Genomic DNA, 18,792 nt, shown 5'->3' with positions numbered 1-18,792 from the left:
TGGTAATAGGAACAAAGTTAAGACTTACAACCCATGTTTTCAGCCTGTCAGCAATGAGGCCAGTTCATCCTTACATTTCTTCACGTGCTTTGTATACAGTCACCAAAGCAATTAGTGTTATGACTTTGCTACCACTGACAACTTAATTGGGTACTTTTGTCACCTCAGACTATTGTATTCTATTACTCTGGAAATGAAGTGAGAATTTCATCCTCTTAAACACAGAATTTTATAAAATAAACAACCAAATTAATCATCAGAGTGTCTTTCAATGCATTTCCTCCTAAATGGGAGAAGCCAGCTGCTGGGCAGGTGCTAAACCCCTCCTGGGTTTTGTGGCTGGCAGCCTGCTTATAATATGATGATGCTAATCCTGCAATTCATACTTCAGCTGAACATACATTAACAACATGAGAGATGTGCTGCAGAGGCGACTGACTGACCAGCTCCGTAGCTAATAACCCAATAAATACTCTGCAAAGTCATTTCCACCACAGCTTGGCCTCTGCAGTAAGTTTGGACAGCATAAGCTAACCATTTCTGTAACACAGAGAGATGTAACCCCCAAAGTAGGAACTGTCTCCGGGGCGGTAAATCCCCGTCTGCAGTGAGCATTTCTTAACGTACTTACCACTGGGTGTAACACAAGCATGGCCAGGCTGTCAGTCTAGCTTAGACATGAAGACTTCCAAAAACTGTCTTCTCTGCATTAGTCCTCTCCATACTGCTACTGCTGACAAGGGCTACCCTGATTAGGGTGAGGCCTCTTGACTTGGTGTGGAAAGGTCTGGTAAAACGCACAAACCGAACCCCACTGCTCAGAGGACTGGCAAACCATTCTGGATATATTCTGCTACAGGTTGTGTATGTATTGCCCCTTTAAAGTTCACAGCACATGGCTGTGCCAATAGGAATTGCAGCAGGAAACCCAAATCTTAGAAGAAACATTTAAAAGGTCAATAACCAAGTGGGAAACTTCTGCAGAATGAAGTCTAGATGGAATATGACAAACCTGCAGAGACCACGAGCAGGTTCACCCTCTCAGAAGAGGTGACTCTAGCTGGCCCTCTAGAAAAAAGGGGCTGGCTGACACTGCATATACTTTGCTGCTGCCCACACAGACAAGGACTGAAACCACCACATCTTCTCAGGGAATTACTATAAAAGTATTTGATATGCAGGATGTTGCAGGAGCTACAAATGTTACTTTAAAAGAAAATTGGAGAATGTATAGAATCATAGAATCAACCAGGTTGGAAGAGACCTCCAAGATCATCCAATGCAACCTAGCACCCAGCCCTAGCCAGTCAACTAGACCATGGCACTAAGTGCCTCAGTCAGTGTTTTTTTGAACACCTCCAGGGACAGCGACTCCACCACCTCCCTGGGCAGCCCATTCCAATGCCAATCACTTTCTCTGGCAACAACTTCCTCCTAACATCCAGCCTAGACCTTCCCTGGCACAACTTGAGACTGTGTCCCCTTGTTCTGTTGCCAGCTGGGAGAAGAGCCCAACCCCACCTGGCTGCAGCCTCCCTTCAGGCAGCTGTAGACAGGAATGCCTAGTTACCAATGCAGTTACCATGCTTGTTAATTAAAGCTGTGGCCTGAAGCACAGCTCAGCTTCCTGAGGCTGAATCACTGCCACGTGTGACACAAGCTCCTTATACCAACAGGTACTTGCTCAAGCCCCCTGCTCAGCACGCTCCCAGCGCCGCTCGCACAGCCCTGCTGGGTGGCTGGCGGGAAGGGCAGAGCAGGAGCGCGGGGCCAAGTGGAAGCAAGCACTGACACACTTACGGTTGCACTTCTTCTGAACAAATCTGAGCTTGCAGGCTGTTCTGTAGGTGGACAAACGGATGCGATCCAGATCTTGAGCCCCTAGTGGAAGAGAATAACGGCGACATCAGTGTGGAATATGACCTGTGCCTGTCTTTGCTAGCAGGGAAGCCAGAGAACAAAGAGGACACACGAGCTGACTGTTTAATACTTTTCAAGGCTCTGTCCTTTGCAGGGAGAGCAGAGAGGGCTGAGGAGAAAGGAGGGGAATAGCAGGAGCTACAGTGTTAAAAAGGCTTTCATACAGGAAGGCAAGGAACAGTCAGCCCACTGCGTCTGTCACTTTGAAGAACAATCTGGTCAAGCTGCAGGCTAAAAGACACACTGGCCAGGCTCCAACAGCAGGGAAAACCTCCATCTAATGTTAATATTTAACAACAAATCTCTGGCTGCCATGCTAGATCCCAGCAAGGTATTGCCAGCAACCCAAAGCAGAAACAACACCACGCAGTAATGAAAGGACTGATAGCAGTCTGCAAAGGGGGTAAAAATAATGCACAGGCTGTGAGGCTTTTCTCTCTTTTGTGGGGGTGTGTTCACTGCAACAAGGACCTTAGAGGGTCAGCTCTCCTCTTCACAGGTAGCTTGGACCTGGCTGCTTCAACTTAAACATCTCACAGTTCAAAGCAGCTGTCTAAGAGATGGGTACGAACTGCCTGGTAGCTAGTCCACAGGTGAGCACAGTGAAGCAGCAGAATCTGGCACAGAATCTGGCACAGAGTCTTTAGCTCTCCTTCCCTTGTGTATCACTCTTAGCATTTCCCCAGAAAGGTTAAAAAGAGGATGAGGAGGTTGAATCTTTCTCCTCCTTGGCTGGTATATCTTACTCAAAGAGTTGCTACCTGACAGCTACAACGTGGCCTATGAGTTCCAAGACTGATTCTTCATTCCAGCACACGTTTCATGGAAATGCAATCAATTCAAGGCTTATGTACTTGCTCCTTCACTGTGGAGAGCCCTGCAACAGGACTAAAACCCATCCTATTCATGTCACTAAGGTACCCAAGTCACAAAAAACAGGGGTTCTTAAGGAACTGTCCACACGAAACACTTCCAAACAAGGTCCAAGCAGGCTGTAGGAGGAGCAGAGGGGGAAATGGCCCTCTGCTGATTTTAGACGTGCTTCCTGAATGCTCTCCTCTTGACATTACTGGCTTGGCCGCTCAGCTGCACTGTTGTACCCATGGCCACGCAGGCATCCCTCATCCACACTTTTTAAAACAATCTGTCATCATTTGGACCCAAATTTTTCAAATGAGCTCTGACCTGCAAGATGAAAACAAGAATGATTCTTTTCCCTCTCCCCAGCCCCTCCTTTGCTTTTTCTGACTGGATTCTCCCACACCACCCCCCCAGGATTCCCAGCTACTTCCTTTTGCCAGCTGCCTCTCTTAATCTGTTCCCTTAGGTACTGCTTTTAATTTCCTTCATCATATACTGCATGGTTAAACTACACAGGCTCTTCTCTTCTCCTTTAGTATCTCACTGACAGCTTTTGGAAGACTTCTTTACTGGTAAAGGGGAGGATGATGCTTGCAACACTAAGTCTGTCCTTTTTTCCACAGGGCTGACAAGTAAAATGCAACTTTTCCCCTCTCAATGGAAGTAGCTCCTTTGTAAAACTCCAGCCTTTTAACCAGATGCAGAGGCTCAAAGCAAAGTGACACTCAGGCTCAGTCAGACTCCCAAATTACAGTATCAATCCTAAATAAACAAAGTTGTAGGCAAAGATGTTGCTTTTTATCTGTACTATTTACAGATGCAGTGGGCGGTATTATTTCCACACAACTTTGGGTGTAGGTGATTCCACTGTTTGCTTTAGAGCAGCCTGCATGCTGCTGTCCTTTGGATTTGTGGCTACAAAAGTGATGACAACACACCAAGGTTTTAGCTGTTGCTGAACAGCCCTTGCACAGAATCCAGGCTGTTCTGTTTCCTATAGTTTCAGTGCTGGCTGGGGGCGTGCAAGCATCTGGGGCAGGACACAGCCAGCACAGATGACTCTAGCTGACCAAAAGGCTAGGCCAGGCCATATAACATCATGCTCAGCAACAAAACTAAGGCAGGGAAAGAAGCAAATGGGGAGATGTTTCTTCCAAGGTGGACACTGCTTGGAGACTAGCTGAGCATCAGTCTGCTTTGGGAGGTGATGAGCGATCACTTTCGCATCACTTGTTTTTGTTGTCATTTTTTCTCTCTCTTCCTGTCACTCACAAGCACAGGCCTGTCTAGCACAAACCAGGAGTCTCACAGAATCAGAACGTCAGGGGCTGGAAGGGACCTCCAAAGCTCATCCAGTCCAACCTCCCTGCCAGAGCAGGATCACCTAGACCAGATCACACAGGAATGCCTTCAGGCAGGTTTTGAATATCTCCAGAGAGGGAGACTTCACAACTCCCCATGGCAGCCTGTGCCAGTGTTCTGCCACCCTCACAGGGAAAAAAAATCCTCCTCATATTTAAATGAAACTTCCTATGCCTCAGCTTCCACCCAGTGCCCCTTGTCCTGTCACTGGGCATCACCCAGCAGAGCCTGGCTGCATCCTCCTGGCACTCATCTTTACATCTTTATAACCACTGATGAGGTCACCTCTCAGTCTCCTCTTCCCTGAGCAGCACAGCCCCAGCTCCCTCAGGCTCTCCTCACAAGAGAGATGTTCTACTCCATCATCTTTGTGGCTCTGTGCTGGACTGTCTCAAGCAGCTCTATGTCCCTTTTGAACTTGAGGGTCCAAAACTGGGTGCAGTGCTCCAGATGTGGCCTCCCCAGTTTTCTTGCTTTTGCTCTCCCTACATCTTCTCCCACCCTACTGGAGGATCAAGTGATTGTGTGGGTGATTAGCAGTTGGCTGGATTCAACTTACCACAGAGATCTCCAGTAAAGGACATGGTCTTTTGGAGATCTTTATCCCTTCTCACTGCTACCTCTCTACTGCAGCAATGTCTCAAGAGTTACTGATTACAACAACACATTCACACACTATCTGCTGTAGGAAATCCCTCTCTCCTGCTATTTGGTCGAACCAGCTCATTTTGCTGTAGTTTTTGTCTCATGACATGAAACCATTTGTGAAATGGAGATATCAGGCAGTCAAAGTGGAAAGCTTGCATACATTCTCCTGACAGTGCACTGCAACTGGCTTGGGCTGTCACAGGGAAACATGTCTAGGAATTACTTACGCATTTCTGCAAACAGCTGCCTTCTTTCTGCCATGGTATTTCCTCTTTTCCCACAGTCTTCAATCATTCTGGAAAACAGAATCATGTGAAAACATTGAGCATTATTCCCAGACTGAACACACGCACATAAGCATCCCTAATCAATCCTGGAGAACCTTTGAGGCTGACTGGTGCTCCACGTGTACCCAAGACCTTTTGCCAGCCTCTCTGTGGCAGGGTTTGCAGAGAAGCTGGTCCCCAAATTGTCCTCCATTCCCCAGATTCTGCTTTCAAGCATTTGTTCCCCCCCCCTGCTCTCTCCCAAAGGCAATGTTCAGTTTTTCTGCTTGATGTAACTAACTGACTTACATAACACAAGCTCTGAAATTCGGTTTAGGTTTTCTTAAATAAGGAATCTTCTGTTTAAATTATGTAAGAGAGAAGAAATCATAAAAGATTTGGATACTATTTTATGGCTTTGGAAAATGCTTTTCCAGACAATTCTGGGAGGAAAGACAAAGAGAATAACACAACAGCAACTAAATCTCTACTCCACAAGATAATATCCTCTTATTCATTCAAGCAAATACACTCCAAATATTTATTCAAATTCAAGACAGTATGTCTCTGATTAAATGAGCTCCAGTGAAAGGCTCAGAAGTGAGAACATATTTTCCTTCAGTTTTCAGATATAAAAGTCAGAGCATTATGAAGAGCACTACTGCTGGATAGAGCACAGAGAAGAGACAGCTTCCTTCACAGTCAGCAGCCAAACCATAAAAGACTAAAGCCTTCAGAGTGAAGATAAACATCTTTAGCAGCACTCAAAAAAAGAAGGCAGTGTCAGCCTCACCACCTCCAATGGGTAATTAATCTAGCAAACCAAGATCCCTTCTTCCCTGCCAAGTCTGGTTAGGGCTTCTGACCTGCATTGTAACCTGCATCCTTATCTCAACTAGACCGTGTAAAACAATGTTGGACCACCTAGGATATAAAGGAGATATTTTGTGGAGACCTGCAATCCAAAATGTTTCACCATATCCCACAGTAAACCTACAGATGTATGTAACAGGAAGCATAAAATCACTGGATGCTGAAAGACTCAGGATAGAAAATCAGTTCACTTTCATTTCCTGGAGAAAGCAAAGCTACCACAGAAGAGCTGTTTTATTTTGTGGGCTTTTTTTTTTTACCTTCCAAAAGACACTGTTCAAATGAAGAGGTGGCACATTACAGCTGCCTTTTCCAAACAGCATATTCACTTCTCAGAGTGCTGATAAAGGCTCCACTAAAGCCCTGCCTATGTGGACATTTCATGATGAGAGCAGCAGTCTCACTAGGCAGTGAATTGAAGGGTATGGCTGCAGCCTGTTTGCAGGGATACTCAAGTTCAGCCTTATTCATCTCTAATTTGGCCAGAAGTGATACAGATGTGTGCAGCATGGCATTAAGTGTGAGATAATATATTCTGTCTTTCCAATATAGTGCTTGACAGGATTGGCTACACAGCCTTTGACCTGGAGGTAGCTGGAGTCTTGCTAGCTCAAAGGTGTCAGGGAACACTACCTGCAGAACGAGATAGACCTCAAGATAGACCAGATCCAACCTGCATCCTAATTAGACAGTGAGTGCTAATGGCTTTTGTATCTGGATCAGCCTTAAATCTCTGTCCTTATAAAAGATGAGAAACGATGTAATCCCCTTGACCTCAGCTTGAGCTCCCCACCTCCTTCTGCTGCTAATCGAACTCCCAGTAGAAGACAAATTTGCCATGATAAATGACCAGACCTTGTAGGACGAGTGGGTTAATAAAGCCCTTTGAAAAGATAGCATCTTTTACCAGGCAGGGCACTTAAGTGAATACTTCAGAGCAGATACAGTTTGAGATTAACTTTCATTATTTGTGGAGTGGGTGACAGGCCAGCATCGTTTTCTCTGACTTCTACAACATGCAAGTGATTTCCAGACTGTGTGCTGCTGTCTGAGGCTAGGTTATTTTGACTTTGGCACAAGAACTACACCATCTTCTTCTAGTGTCATGATACAGTTCACACTTACATCTCACAGATTTTTGCCCATGTATTAATAGTTTGGACTGGATGATCTTGGAAGTCTCTTCCAACATGGTTGATTCTATGATCTATGATCTTCTACCCACAGTGTGCCCAGGTGGCCAGGAGAGCCAATGGTATTCTGGCCTGGATCAAGAACAGTATGGCCAGTAGGACAAGGGAGGTTATTCTGCCCCTGGACTCAGCACTGATCAGGCCACACCTTGAGTGCTGTGTCCAGTTCTGGGCTTCTTAATTCAAGAGATGTTGCAGTACTGGAAGATGTCCACAGGAGGGCGACAAAGCTGAGGAGGGTCCTGGAGCAGAGCCCTGTGAGGAGAGGCTGAGGGAGCTGGGGGTGTGCAGCCTGCAGCAGAGGAGGCTCAGGGCAGAGCTCATTGCTGCCTGCAACTACCTGAAGGGAGGCTGTAGCCAGGTGGGGTTGGGCTCTGCTGCCAGGCAAGCAGCAATCGAACAGGGGGACACAGTCTCAAGCTGTGTCAGGGGAGGACTAGGCTTAGGAGGAAGTTGTTGGCAGAGAGAGTGATTGGCATTGGAATGGGCTGCCCAGGGAGGTGGTGGAGTTGCTGTCCCTGGAGGTGTTCAAGCAAAGCCTGGATGGGACACTGAGTGCCATGGTCTGGTTGACTGGCTAGGGCTGGGGGATAGGTGGGATTAGATGATCTTGGAGGTCTCTTCCAACCTGGTCGATTCTATGATCTATGATCTAATTTGCTGTTTTCATTCCACCAATGCTCTCCAGCACTCACAAAATCATCACCACTGTTGCAGGGAGTGCTGCAGCCTTTATGGAAAACATCAGGGCCATAGTATGACTTTATTCTCCTTCCCCTCATAGTGCCTCTTGGCTAAAAGCATTCAGTGGATTTTAAAGATCCACAATACATCCACTGGAAGGTGGCTCACCTGTGACCTTATGCAGCATGTGGAATGATCTTTCCAGTCAAAATCTAGTACAAGGAGAGCTTCCTCATACAATGCAAATTGCACAGCAATTCCTCCACTTCCTTCAGAGAGTCCATTCCTGACATGTCCCTTCGGTGGGACAAAAATCATTATCTGGCTCTCCCTTCTGTGCAATTCATCCTTCCCTTAACTTTTATTGATGTTTATATCTCCTTATATCAAATGTTCCCTGGACCTGCTCATCATTTCTCATAATGTCCCATTACCTACTGAAACCAAATCACCCTTTTCACTGCTGGCTCTTAGGGGGATTACCAGGCCTGACAAATAACTTTATGTTTATACACACACAACTCAGGCTTCCTTGGAGAGGGATGGAACTTTGTATTTATGTATTTAAGCCTCTCACTGCATTAGATATTTTGCAGAGTTTAAAGTAGCCTTCATCCCATCTGACAACCCCAACTCCCCCTGCAATGGGATATAAGCTGTCCAGCTGAGGGGAGTATCAGTAGCAGCAGTGTTTTCAGATAGAAACATAGAACTGTTTCAGTTGCAGAAGACCTCTAAGATCATCGAGTCCAACCATTGACCTAAGACCACCATGCCCACTAAAACATGCCACAAAGTGCCACATTTACACACCTCTTGAACACCTCCAGGGACAGTGACTCCACCACCTCCCTGGGCAGCCTGACCACTTCCAACCCCTGATCGCTCTTTCAATATACAAATATTTCCTAACATCCAACCTAAACCTCCCCTGGCACAGCTTCAGGCCATTTCCTCTTGTTCCATCACCCGAGACCAGGGAGAAGAGATCAACCCTCCCCTCACTACAAACTCCTTTCAGAGAGTCATAGACGGCAATCACAGAATTAACCAGGTTGGAAAAGACCTCAAGGATCATTAAGTCCAACCTATCACCTACCCATAGAAATACAGAATCAAGCAGATTGGAAGAGACCTCCAAGATCATCCAGTCCAACCTATCCCCCAGCCCTAGCCAATCAACCAGACCATGGCACTAAGTGCCCCATCCAGGCTTTGCTTGAACACCTCCAGGGACGGTGACTCCACCACCTCCCTGGGCAGCCCATTCCAATGCCAATCACTCTCTCTGCCAACAACTTCCTCCTAACATCCAGCCTAGACCTCCCCTGGCACAGTCTGAGACTGTATCCTCTTCTCTTATTCTGTTACTGGGTGCCTGAGAGGTTTCCCCTCAGCCTCCTCCTCTCTGGACTCAACAACCTCAGTTCCCTCATAAGATTTGTTCTCTAGAGCCTTCACCAGCTTTATTGTCCTTCTACCTCTCCCTCACACCTTTTCCTGACAGAAAAAAGGCAGATGATGCTCATCAATATTGTTATTTTGGAGTCGACAGGCACTCAGTTGTGTCTTCCAAGCTCCACATAAGCATTTTTAACTCTACAGTGTGCTATGGCCCAGGCTCAACTACCACCATAGGTCCTGGGTGTTGAGTATCTCCCTTTTCTGCCTTCACCTGGATTCAGCTCATGGGTACCCAGCTCAGCTCCCTAACTCGGGTCACTGAGACCCAACCTCCAAGCCAGGGATGTGCTCAGCTCAGTCCCTGGGGCTGCCCATGAGACTAACTGACTGCAGTTACGTTCCAGTGGCTCTCATTTTGCTTGCAACACCTTGTCAAGTAACAGGGGGGGAAAAAAAAAAGTACAATTTGTTCCAAAGGGGAAATGAGAAACTCACAAAGTCAACTCCAATGTACTCTACAAAACAGAATAAATTATCAGAGATAAAATTCTGAGAAATATTAATTACTGTAAGCTCTTCTCATAGCAAGGATTAGATTCTATTTGTCTTCCATTCATCCTTTCCACTATCTTTTTCCCTTCATTTTTTTTCCCCCAGGAAACAGCTCCTCCACTGTAGGTAGGGAGAACACCTACTGTGCATCTAATTAAAATTCTTGTCACGGGCTAATTAGTAAGGTACCAATTAGCAAGGCATTAAGGCTTCAATATATTATAGCCATTCCAGAGCAGAAATCATTCCAAGCATAAGGTTTCCAGGCTCTGAAAAAGACACTGGGAAGGTTTCTTTCCTGCCTGGGTTTCAAGCTGAAAACTTTGACAGCGTTTGTAGTGCTTGAAGGAAAGTAGTAAAGAAAGAAATTCATTTAGTTTGATTTGAACCCTTTGGATAACAATTTCATCTTCTGGCTTGATGGCTGCACCCAAAGAGTGGCTGTCAATGGCTGCATGGCCAAGTGGAGGCCAGGGACAGGCAGAGTCCCTCAGGGATCAGTCCTGGAACCAGTCTTGTTCAACGTCTTTGTCGGTGCCATGGACAGAGGCACTGAGCAAGCACATCAGCAAGTTTGTTGATGACACCAAGCTGTGTGGTGCAGCAGACAGGCTGGAGGGCAAGGATCCATCCATAAGGACCTGGACAGGCTGGAGAAGTGGGCACAAACCAACCTCATGGAGTTCAACAAGAACAAGTGCAAGGGCCTGCATCTGAGTCGAGGCAATCCCAAGTACAAATGCAGGCTGGGCAGTGAGTGGCTGGTGAGCAGCCCTGAGGAGAGGGACTTGGAGATGCTGCTGGATAACATGAGCCAGCAGTGTGCCCTTGCAGGCTGGAGGGCCAAGCAGAGCTTGGGCTGCATCAGGAAAAGTGTGGCCAGCAGGGCCAGGGAGGTGATTCTCCCCCTCTATGCTGCTCTGCTGAGATACAGTTCTGGAGCCCCTATTACAAAAGGGATGTGGAGATGCTGAAGCATATCCAGAGAAGGGCCACAAGGATGATCAGAGGGCTGGAGTAGCTCTGTTGTGAGGGCAGACTGAAAGAGTTGGGGCTGTTCAGTCTGGAGAAGAGGAGGCTCCCAGGTGATCTTCTTGTGGCCTTCCAGTATCTGAAGGGGGCTACAAAAAAGCTGGAGAGGGACTTTTCAGGATATCAGGGAGTAACAGGACTGGGGGGAATGGAGTGAAGCTGGAGATGAGGAGATTCAGACTGATTGTAAGGAAGAAGTTGTTCAGCACGAGAGTGGTGAGAACCTGGAATGGGTTTCCCAGGGAGATGGTTGAGGCCCCATCCCTGGAGGTGTTTAAGGCCAGGCTGGATGAAGCTGTGGGCAGCCTGCTCTAGGGTAGGGTGTCCCTGCCTATGGCAGGGGGGTTGGAACTGAATGATCCTTGTGGTCCCTTCCAACCCTGTCTGGTTCTGTGATTCATGCTTACCATCCATCAGACATTCTTTCACATCCTTCACTTGTTTTTAAAATCTGGGAGGAAATATCACAGGGCACATGTGAAGTCAGAACTAAATGCCTGATGCTGCCTTCCTTTGCTGTTGTGCTGCTTTGGTTTAGGAGTACTGTAATAATTTCTTTCATACAAGTGCTTTTCATGTTTTAGTACTTAAGGGTAAACAGCCTATCTTATCAACTCTTGGTTCATGCCATCCTTCTTGTAATTAATGTGTTTCCATTTCTTGAACTACCTCTTCATGGTAAAAGCAATGGCTCCCAAAACAAGCCATCAAAGGAAGCAATTGCCTGTACCCCTGGAGAAGCAGCTCCCCTGTGAAGAGATCCATGTACTGTCAAAAATTCCTTACCTGACACACACACAGTGTTTGATGGCTTTGAGAAAAGCCACCCCATTGACACTTATAGACATCCCCATCCCATTGGTCCATGACAGATGAAGTGCCCCAGGGAGGTGGGAAGCACAACAGCGAGGAAAATCCACTGCTGAAATTGATTAATTGTGGCATGCAACATTTATCAAGTCCCATGTGATGGCTGTGACAGAGACGTGCATTTGACAAGAGAGGATCCAAATCCTGCCTGATGACATTCCTGGCATTCTATCAGGCTGGATAGAACTTGGGTTTTCCATTGCAGGAGGCACAGAGGAAAAAAAGAAACACTTTTCTCTGCCCAAGTCTTGTCCAGCTGTGCTCACTGCAGCTCTGAAGTGCTTGGGAGTATGCTAGGAAGCAACACTTAGCTGGAAGTTTTGCTCCAGCAGACTGGTTAAACCAGGAGCAAGTATCTCAAGACCACTTTTGGAAGGAGTACCATTGTTTGGTAGGAAATATTGGCCATGCTCGAGTATCCTTTATCTGAGCAGTCTGCAGCTCCCCAGCGAGGAGATCTTCAGCTCCTGGTACAAACAGCTATTTTTTCCCTCCCATGAAATGTCAAATGTAAGACATTTGCTTTGGTATCTCTGGGAATTGGAAGCATTAGGACACAGAGAATTGCACTGGTTTCTCAGTGGCTATTTTTCATGCTGTTGGCAAGCCAGATGCTATTTTCTATGCATCTGGTCCACATTTAAACTCAGCTTTGAGCAGACCACACTAACATTTTACAGCTGGGCAGGCTTCTTGTCTGCCCTTGTTCAGGACAGTGCTATCCAAATGCCCTCCATACATAACAGACTGTTGTTTCTTTTCAGGATTTACCAGCACCAGAAACATGGATTTATCAAAATGAGAGAGCCTGCTAGGGTCTAGCTTGCAGAGACTTGATGAGAAGCCTAAAAGCTATAGTTACAGCTAGGTTTGGAGTGCTGTTTATGCAGGATTCACAGCAATATGAGAGAGGAAATCTTCCATAGAGTTTTCCTCTTCTCCCATTTTCTCCAAACTCATCCCTGGCAGGTGGCTGCTGCTCAGCTAACTTGAGCACAATAAGGGCTGCTTCTTTCAAAGTGCATTTGGATTGGAGAACAGAGACTCAAAAGGGACATTGAGTGCTGACTAAAACTGTGTTTGCAAAGTCACCAACCTCAACAATCCTTGAAGTCAGTAACAAGATTCATGAACAGTCATTTCAAAGTCCTCTTCCCCTTAATGGATTTATTGGTACCTTATGAATGTCTTGCTCCACATCACTTAATGAAGCAGATCCCTAATAGGTCTCTCTTGATTTTACATTCCAGGACTAATCTGTTGCACTACTACAGAGTTGTTCAACATTCTTTCCTGAGGCTAGGTAAAATTGCACTGCACTTAAAATGGCTGTCTGCATTTTATCTAGATGAGCTTTTTACAGTGAAGAAGGAAAATAAAAGCTGTTGCTAAGCTCATCTCCAGCAGGAGCCTCAGCAAGTCTGCTTCTCCTCATTTTTGTCAGACTTTGCAATTTCAATATTATGAAGAAAAAAAAATTAATTATATCTTGACTTATTTAGTTAGAGAAATGTTTCTTTTGTTTTTAAGAAGGATTTTCCCCATCTATAGATATATATATACAGATATCATCTTTACAGTGAGGGTAGTGAGACACTGGCACAGGTTGCTCAGGGAGGTTGTGGAGCACAGAAGCACAGAATGTGATCTCTGATCACATTCTGTGCTTCTGTGCTCCACAAACTCCCTGGAGGTGTTCAAGGCCAGGTTGGATGAGACCTTGAGTGACCTGTTCTAGTGGGAGGTGTCCCTGCCTATGTCAGGGGGTTGCAACTGGCTGAGCTTTGAGGTCCCTTCCAACCTAAACCACTCCATGATTCTATATGAAAGTTTACCAAACTGTCTTAAAAGAGTTGCTTAGCTAAGTTTCCCCAAACATCCTCTCTTAGAGTCAGCCTTCCTGCACTACAAGAAATGTCCACAGAAAGAAAACCACAGTTCAATGCTTTAAATGCATTCTCAACCTGCAAGAGTATAAAATGATCCCATACAATCATTTTGGTCAGCTCCAAAAAACTTTTCTCCAGCGCTTCATTGCCATCACTTCTGACAACAGTTGTGATAAACAGCAAGGATCAATTTTAACTGGCTGCTGCAGATTTGAATGCAGCTTTTCAAAGCTCTGTTCAAATGCCTTTTTAAGATTATATTCTGTCTACTTTTATTAACTGTTTGAAAACAAATCAAGCAGATGATCGATTTCCTGTACACTCATGCACAACGTTGCAGAGCCTCAGTTCAGCTGAGGGGTGGTTAGAAATAACCTCTGCTAACAGGAATTTCTCATTAGTTACACTCAAAACACAGCAAAGGAAACTCCCAAAACTTGGGACACGAAAGGTGACCATATACTATGTCAAATCTGCCTGGCTGCTGTGCTCATCTCTTAACAGAGCTTTGTCACACTCTCATCATGGAGCTGGGCTTCACCCAAACTGTTGTTTTCCTTTCGGTGTACATTGGGGTTTTTTTAAACTGTTTTTTTCCTGAAAATAGAAGATCAATAAAGAATTGATCAGCCTTAAACACTCACATTTGCAGTTCTGCTTCTTTCACTTGGTTAGGACTAATTCATAGGGAAACTGGTGACGAAACTCAAGGGATAACAAGTTGTAAGGACGTTATCACGGGAAGCAGGTAATTGATACTGTGATACTTTGGTACTCTCATCTCCTCTCAGGTCTTTTTTATTTGCCATTGTGGAGACACAAAGGAGGTTGCAGGATTTCACATATAATTGAACTCCTGCTTAGTCAAAAGGATCTTTCAGTTCTTCTTGTGCTGCCATAATTAAACTCCAATTCATTTGGAGTAAGCTATCAGCGATACAATTGTGTTGGGAAGCATTTGCTGGCTTCTGCCAATTTTAATAATACAAGTTGTCAGTCTTTGTAAATAGGGATTTGATGATCATTTGCTGTAGGACAGTAGGTACTTTCATCCTCTTAGAATTATAAAAACAACTCAATAAATGAAGTGGTGGCTGTGGGAGAAGCTACATTCCCAGGCAGTTGAAATTATTGAGCTCTTTTGTGTTTACTGTGAAAATTAAACACTGTTGTGTAGACAAATTATTTAAGAGAGAGGCTGTTGGCTTTGGTAACCTTACCTGATCAAAAGTTTCAGCAGCCAAACAATCAAGTGAAAAGACACTGGTTGAGAGAAGCTAAAAAAACCCTTATCAGCTAAGCAAAAAAAAAAAAAAAAAACATTATTCAGCTGACAACATCCAGAAGACTTTAAACTTTGTCATGGTTTAGCTTTCTGAAAGATCGTAACAACTCCACTGGTGACAACAGAGGCTGAATTGCAACTACACCACACAGCTCCAAGAAAAGAATCTCGAAACCCATCCCAATGGAAATCCAAGTATCTCCAGATCTAACTGGAGGAAAGGTGGAAAACCAATTAAGCATGATGAGGCACTGCTTAAACTGTTCACATCAGTCCTTCTGTAGTGGTGGCTGCTCCTTTGTCTTGAAGTTGAGCGAGATCAGGCACTAGGACAGCAGAATGGCACTAGGATGGCAATTAACAAATTTCTGAGCATATTTGGGTTGAGGATACCTTCTGAGACAAAAAAAGCTTTGATTACTGAGTCGCTATGAACCTCATGCAGAGAGAAATCAGATCCTTAATGCAAGTAAGAGCAGCCTACAGGCTGATCTAATTAATATCCGAAGAAGACACAGTTAGCAATTAGCTGCTGTCTGGGAATAACAAAATGGGAGATATGCTTTACCTGGCCATAGCTCTTCTGTGAGTGGCCTGAGGGCCCCAACTGGCTAAAAGCAATACAGCCTGATCGTTCCAGTGGCTGTTTTCAGCTGAGGATTCTTTTAAAGCAGATGCCAATGTGTTCCTTTTAATTCTGTTTTCAAGTGCCACATCACAGTGAAGGACACAAGTCTAAGTCTCTACATTTGTGGTGGGAAAACAAGTTCCACATGCACTGTTGATTTCACTTGGCAACCTTAGCTATAACAGCTCAGTCCCTGAAGGCACTCAGTTAAGATACTAACTATTCCCAAGGCAGAATGACTAAAGCCAGTGTCTGTACATCAGTGTTCACCACTGCCTGCCTGCACATCCATGGACAACCACACATGCAGTACTGCAATACAGTCATATCCAACAGAAACACAACAGGTAGCCTGGCAGCACTATGTGATAACATAGAAGAAGTAGCAGAGAAAAAAAATCCAAGCAATGAGATATCTAAATGTGGTCAAAATTTAAGTGGTGAGAAATGAGAGGTAAAATTGGACATTTTTGAATCTTCTATATGAAAGGCAAACTCAGATGGGCTCAGAAAAAGCTCTCCTGAATCCTTTACACATGGACTGGACTCAAAACCCATCTAGCTGAAGAGAAAAGACTGCTGAACTGTGCTCAAAGGTCTTCTATGTAGTTCTTGACAAACATCTAACAAAAAGAACTGCCTACAAGCAGTGTATATGAGAGGGAACGTTCTTGGAACTAGCACTTCAAGGAGTCAGAGTATCTCCACATACAAGATAAGCTTTAGTGACGCGCAGAGATCTGTCTAACAGAACATGCCTCCCCCACATGTGATGTGGAAGCTTACAGAGTGCTGCATGTCACTTGGAAAGCAAAAGAGAATTAAGGAATTAAGGAGAAGGGTGTAAGAAACAGAAAGATCCTTCCCCATTTCATTCTTCTCTTCGTTACTTGGATGCTTTTCAGGACACTTACAAAAGTAAACTGTGAAGCAAACGACATTTTATATCAGTTCCTACACCACTGCTTATTCCTCCAGTACTCCACCAGAGAAGCTTAGCATAAGCCCTTCTGTTACAGAAGTGTCTTTGATGCAAATGCATTCTGTCTTTGCCTCCCAGCAAATTTAGGCCGGACTGCTCTCATGTAACATTACCATACCCTTTCACATCAGTCTGGTTAATTAATTTCAGTGATTAATAAGGTGCAGCTATTTATTAGGAACAGGAATTTCTGCAAAGCCACCCGTTTAATGAATAGTAAGTCAGACATCTCATGTCCTTGCTACAACATCCAAGTGATAGAAGTAAGACTGTGAAGGGCTGAAATAACTTAAAAACAGTTAAAGGGGAAAAAAAAACCCAAACCCCCAAACCCACCCTCATTACAACAACTGAAGGTTGACAGGAAATGAAAGCAAATGCAAACAAAAAGAAATGGGCAGCTTGATATGCACTATTGGCTAGTTTATTCTCTCAAATAAAAGCCTTAATATAGCAAATTACTTTTAACCCAATTAAAACCTGACATTATTTTATTAGGCACGATAATGATTACAGCAGTGCACAGAAGACAGATGAAATACAGCATCACTACGGAGCACAGTCTCCTACACTAAGCCAGAAGAGAAAGCTAATGCCTCAAGTATTGAATGCAAAGATAATGGCTGGGGATGTTTGTACAGAGACACAGCACAAACAGGCTGCTACACGCCAGGCACTCACCCTATTCCTCCCTCTCAGACGTGCACTTTGGACCCTGCTAAACTCCAGTTACTGCTGTTTATGTAAAATATGCCTGAAGAAGAACATTTTTAATAACCCAGTATTAATTATATTGTAAGAGAACATTTTGGTTATAAACCCCCTTCTGACATGGCACAAACATTTCAGCTGGTGGAATTATGCTTCCATTCGGTGTCCCGAACCTACCTTCCCCATAGCGAGGAAGGAGTTGTGAAGAAAGCCAAAGGGAGCGCAGGGAAGCCTAGAAGCAGCAGAGCTAATCAAACTGGCAGCCAGGGTTGTAAAGATTCCTCATCTGCTTGGAAATCCCCAAACAGCTGTTAAAAGAGGGTTCTGTTCATGTAAAATGAAGCAGACAGAAACACTCATCTAAGGGTAGCTGAGAGAGCAGACATGCTCCTGACTCAAGCGCTGCTCTAGGATGCACAGAACACATCCACTTCTGTGGGAAAATGACTTTCCTAACATTAATGATGGGTAATAAGGAATGCCCAAGCAGCTGAGACAGCCACACAGCACTGCAGCACTGTAGGTGCTTCTCTCACCTTCCACAAAGCCTAAACTTCCTCAAACTCCTTTGCAAAGACCTCACTTTCCTCCTCTTTCTGCTGAAGCCTATCTTCTATACACTGACCTAGTGTGAGGCACCCCTGCCCACGGCAGGGGGGTTACAACTGGGTGATCTTTGAGGTCCCTTCCTAGCCTGACAATTCTGTGGTTCTGTGAGAGCAAGACAAGCACTTACATAAAGCTCTAACAGAAGACGAAAGCTTCACATGCTGTCAGTCTCCCATTTTCACCTGTGCAGGACAACTCTTTACCCTGCCATGAGTTCCAGGGAGGCTGCTCCAAGAGCATACTGCTGACTTCTCAGCGACTGCTGACCACCTTCCTTCTCTTCTTTCCGCTCCAGGAAGACAGTGTCCATGCTCCAGCTGTAGGCTCAGCTGTGTGGACTGTCACAGGGTATTGACAATGATCTCCCTTTCCTCCTCATGCCCCACTGCTGCAGTGGGTGGTGCCACCTCCACAAGCCCATAGCTTTCTCCCCAGGAGATCCAACTTGGGAAGGGCTACAGAGATGACCTGGAGAGTTTAAGGAAGCCTGACAACACAACTGAAAATCCTTCTCAAACATCATCTGAAGGACCTGAAAAAACCCAGTCAAGCTGAATTTTTTAGCTCCAAAATTCCCACTTCTAAACCCTGGAGAGAAAAAGGACCATTCTGTCCTCTCAACCCATTGCTTATTGACTCAGCTTATCAGTTATCTCGACTCTATTTCATCTCTTCTAATACCTGCATTTCACTAGAGATGCCCATAGGCAAAGGGTACTTAGGAATTAGAGATGTGAATTCATTTCCAGAAGCACTGAATATGATTTAACAAAATCTGCTGGGTAAATATTTAGCTGCAGGCCTGGTTCTAAGCAAGCCTGTGGAAGTGTGGGTTTACAACACAAATGAGTTGAAAGGGGGGCTTGAAAAAGACAGAGAAGCTTCCCCTCCCACCCCCCCCCCCCCCCCCCCCCCCCCCACTGCTTACAAGTTTATTTTACTTACAATTTTACCACTCAAGCCTATTTGCAGAGCAGACAGAAAGGACAAATACCTTTGCCTGGAACAGACCTATATGCTCTA

The 18,792-nt window shown here is 45.1% G+C and overlaps 1 protein-coding gene across 10 annotated transcripts in view; it reads right to left on the bottom strand.

The window, feature by feature from the left end:
• Positions 1-18,792, bottom strand: part of DTNA (dystrobrevin alpha) — a 222,776-nt gene that overhangs the window by 86,071 nt on the left and 117,913 nt on the right. For 6 of the 10 annotated variants that reach the window (XM_064170655.1, XM_064170646.1, XM_064170650.1 and 3 more), the window contains exons 1-2: positions 5,019-5,103; positions 1,801-1,881 (exon numbers count right to left, since the gene is read on the bottom strand). In XM_064170655.1, coding sequence (XP_064026725.1) covers positions 1,801-1,881; positions 5,019-5,103 — 166 coding nt within the window. Of the gene's footprint in view, positions 1-1,800; positions 1,882-5,018; positions 5,104-18,792 lie in introns of those variants that run through there. The other 4 variants (XM_064170648.1, XM_064170651.1, XM_064170649.1 and 1 more) reach the window with 1 other exon arrangement.

Source organism: Pogoniulus pusillus, chromosome 34 (assembly GCF_015220805.1).
Source record: "Pogoniulus pusillus isolate bPogPus1 chromosome 34, bPogPus1.pri, whole genome shotgun sequence".
NCBI classification, from domain to species: domain Eukaryota; kingdom Metazoa; phylum Chordata; class Aves; order Piciformes; family Lybiidae; genus Pogoniulus; species Pogoniulus pusillus.
This window is presented reverse-complemented; position numbering and strand designations above follow the sequence as displayed.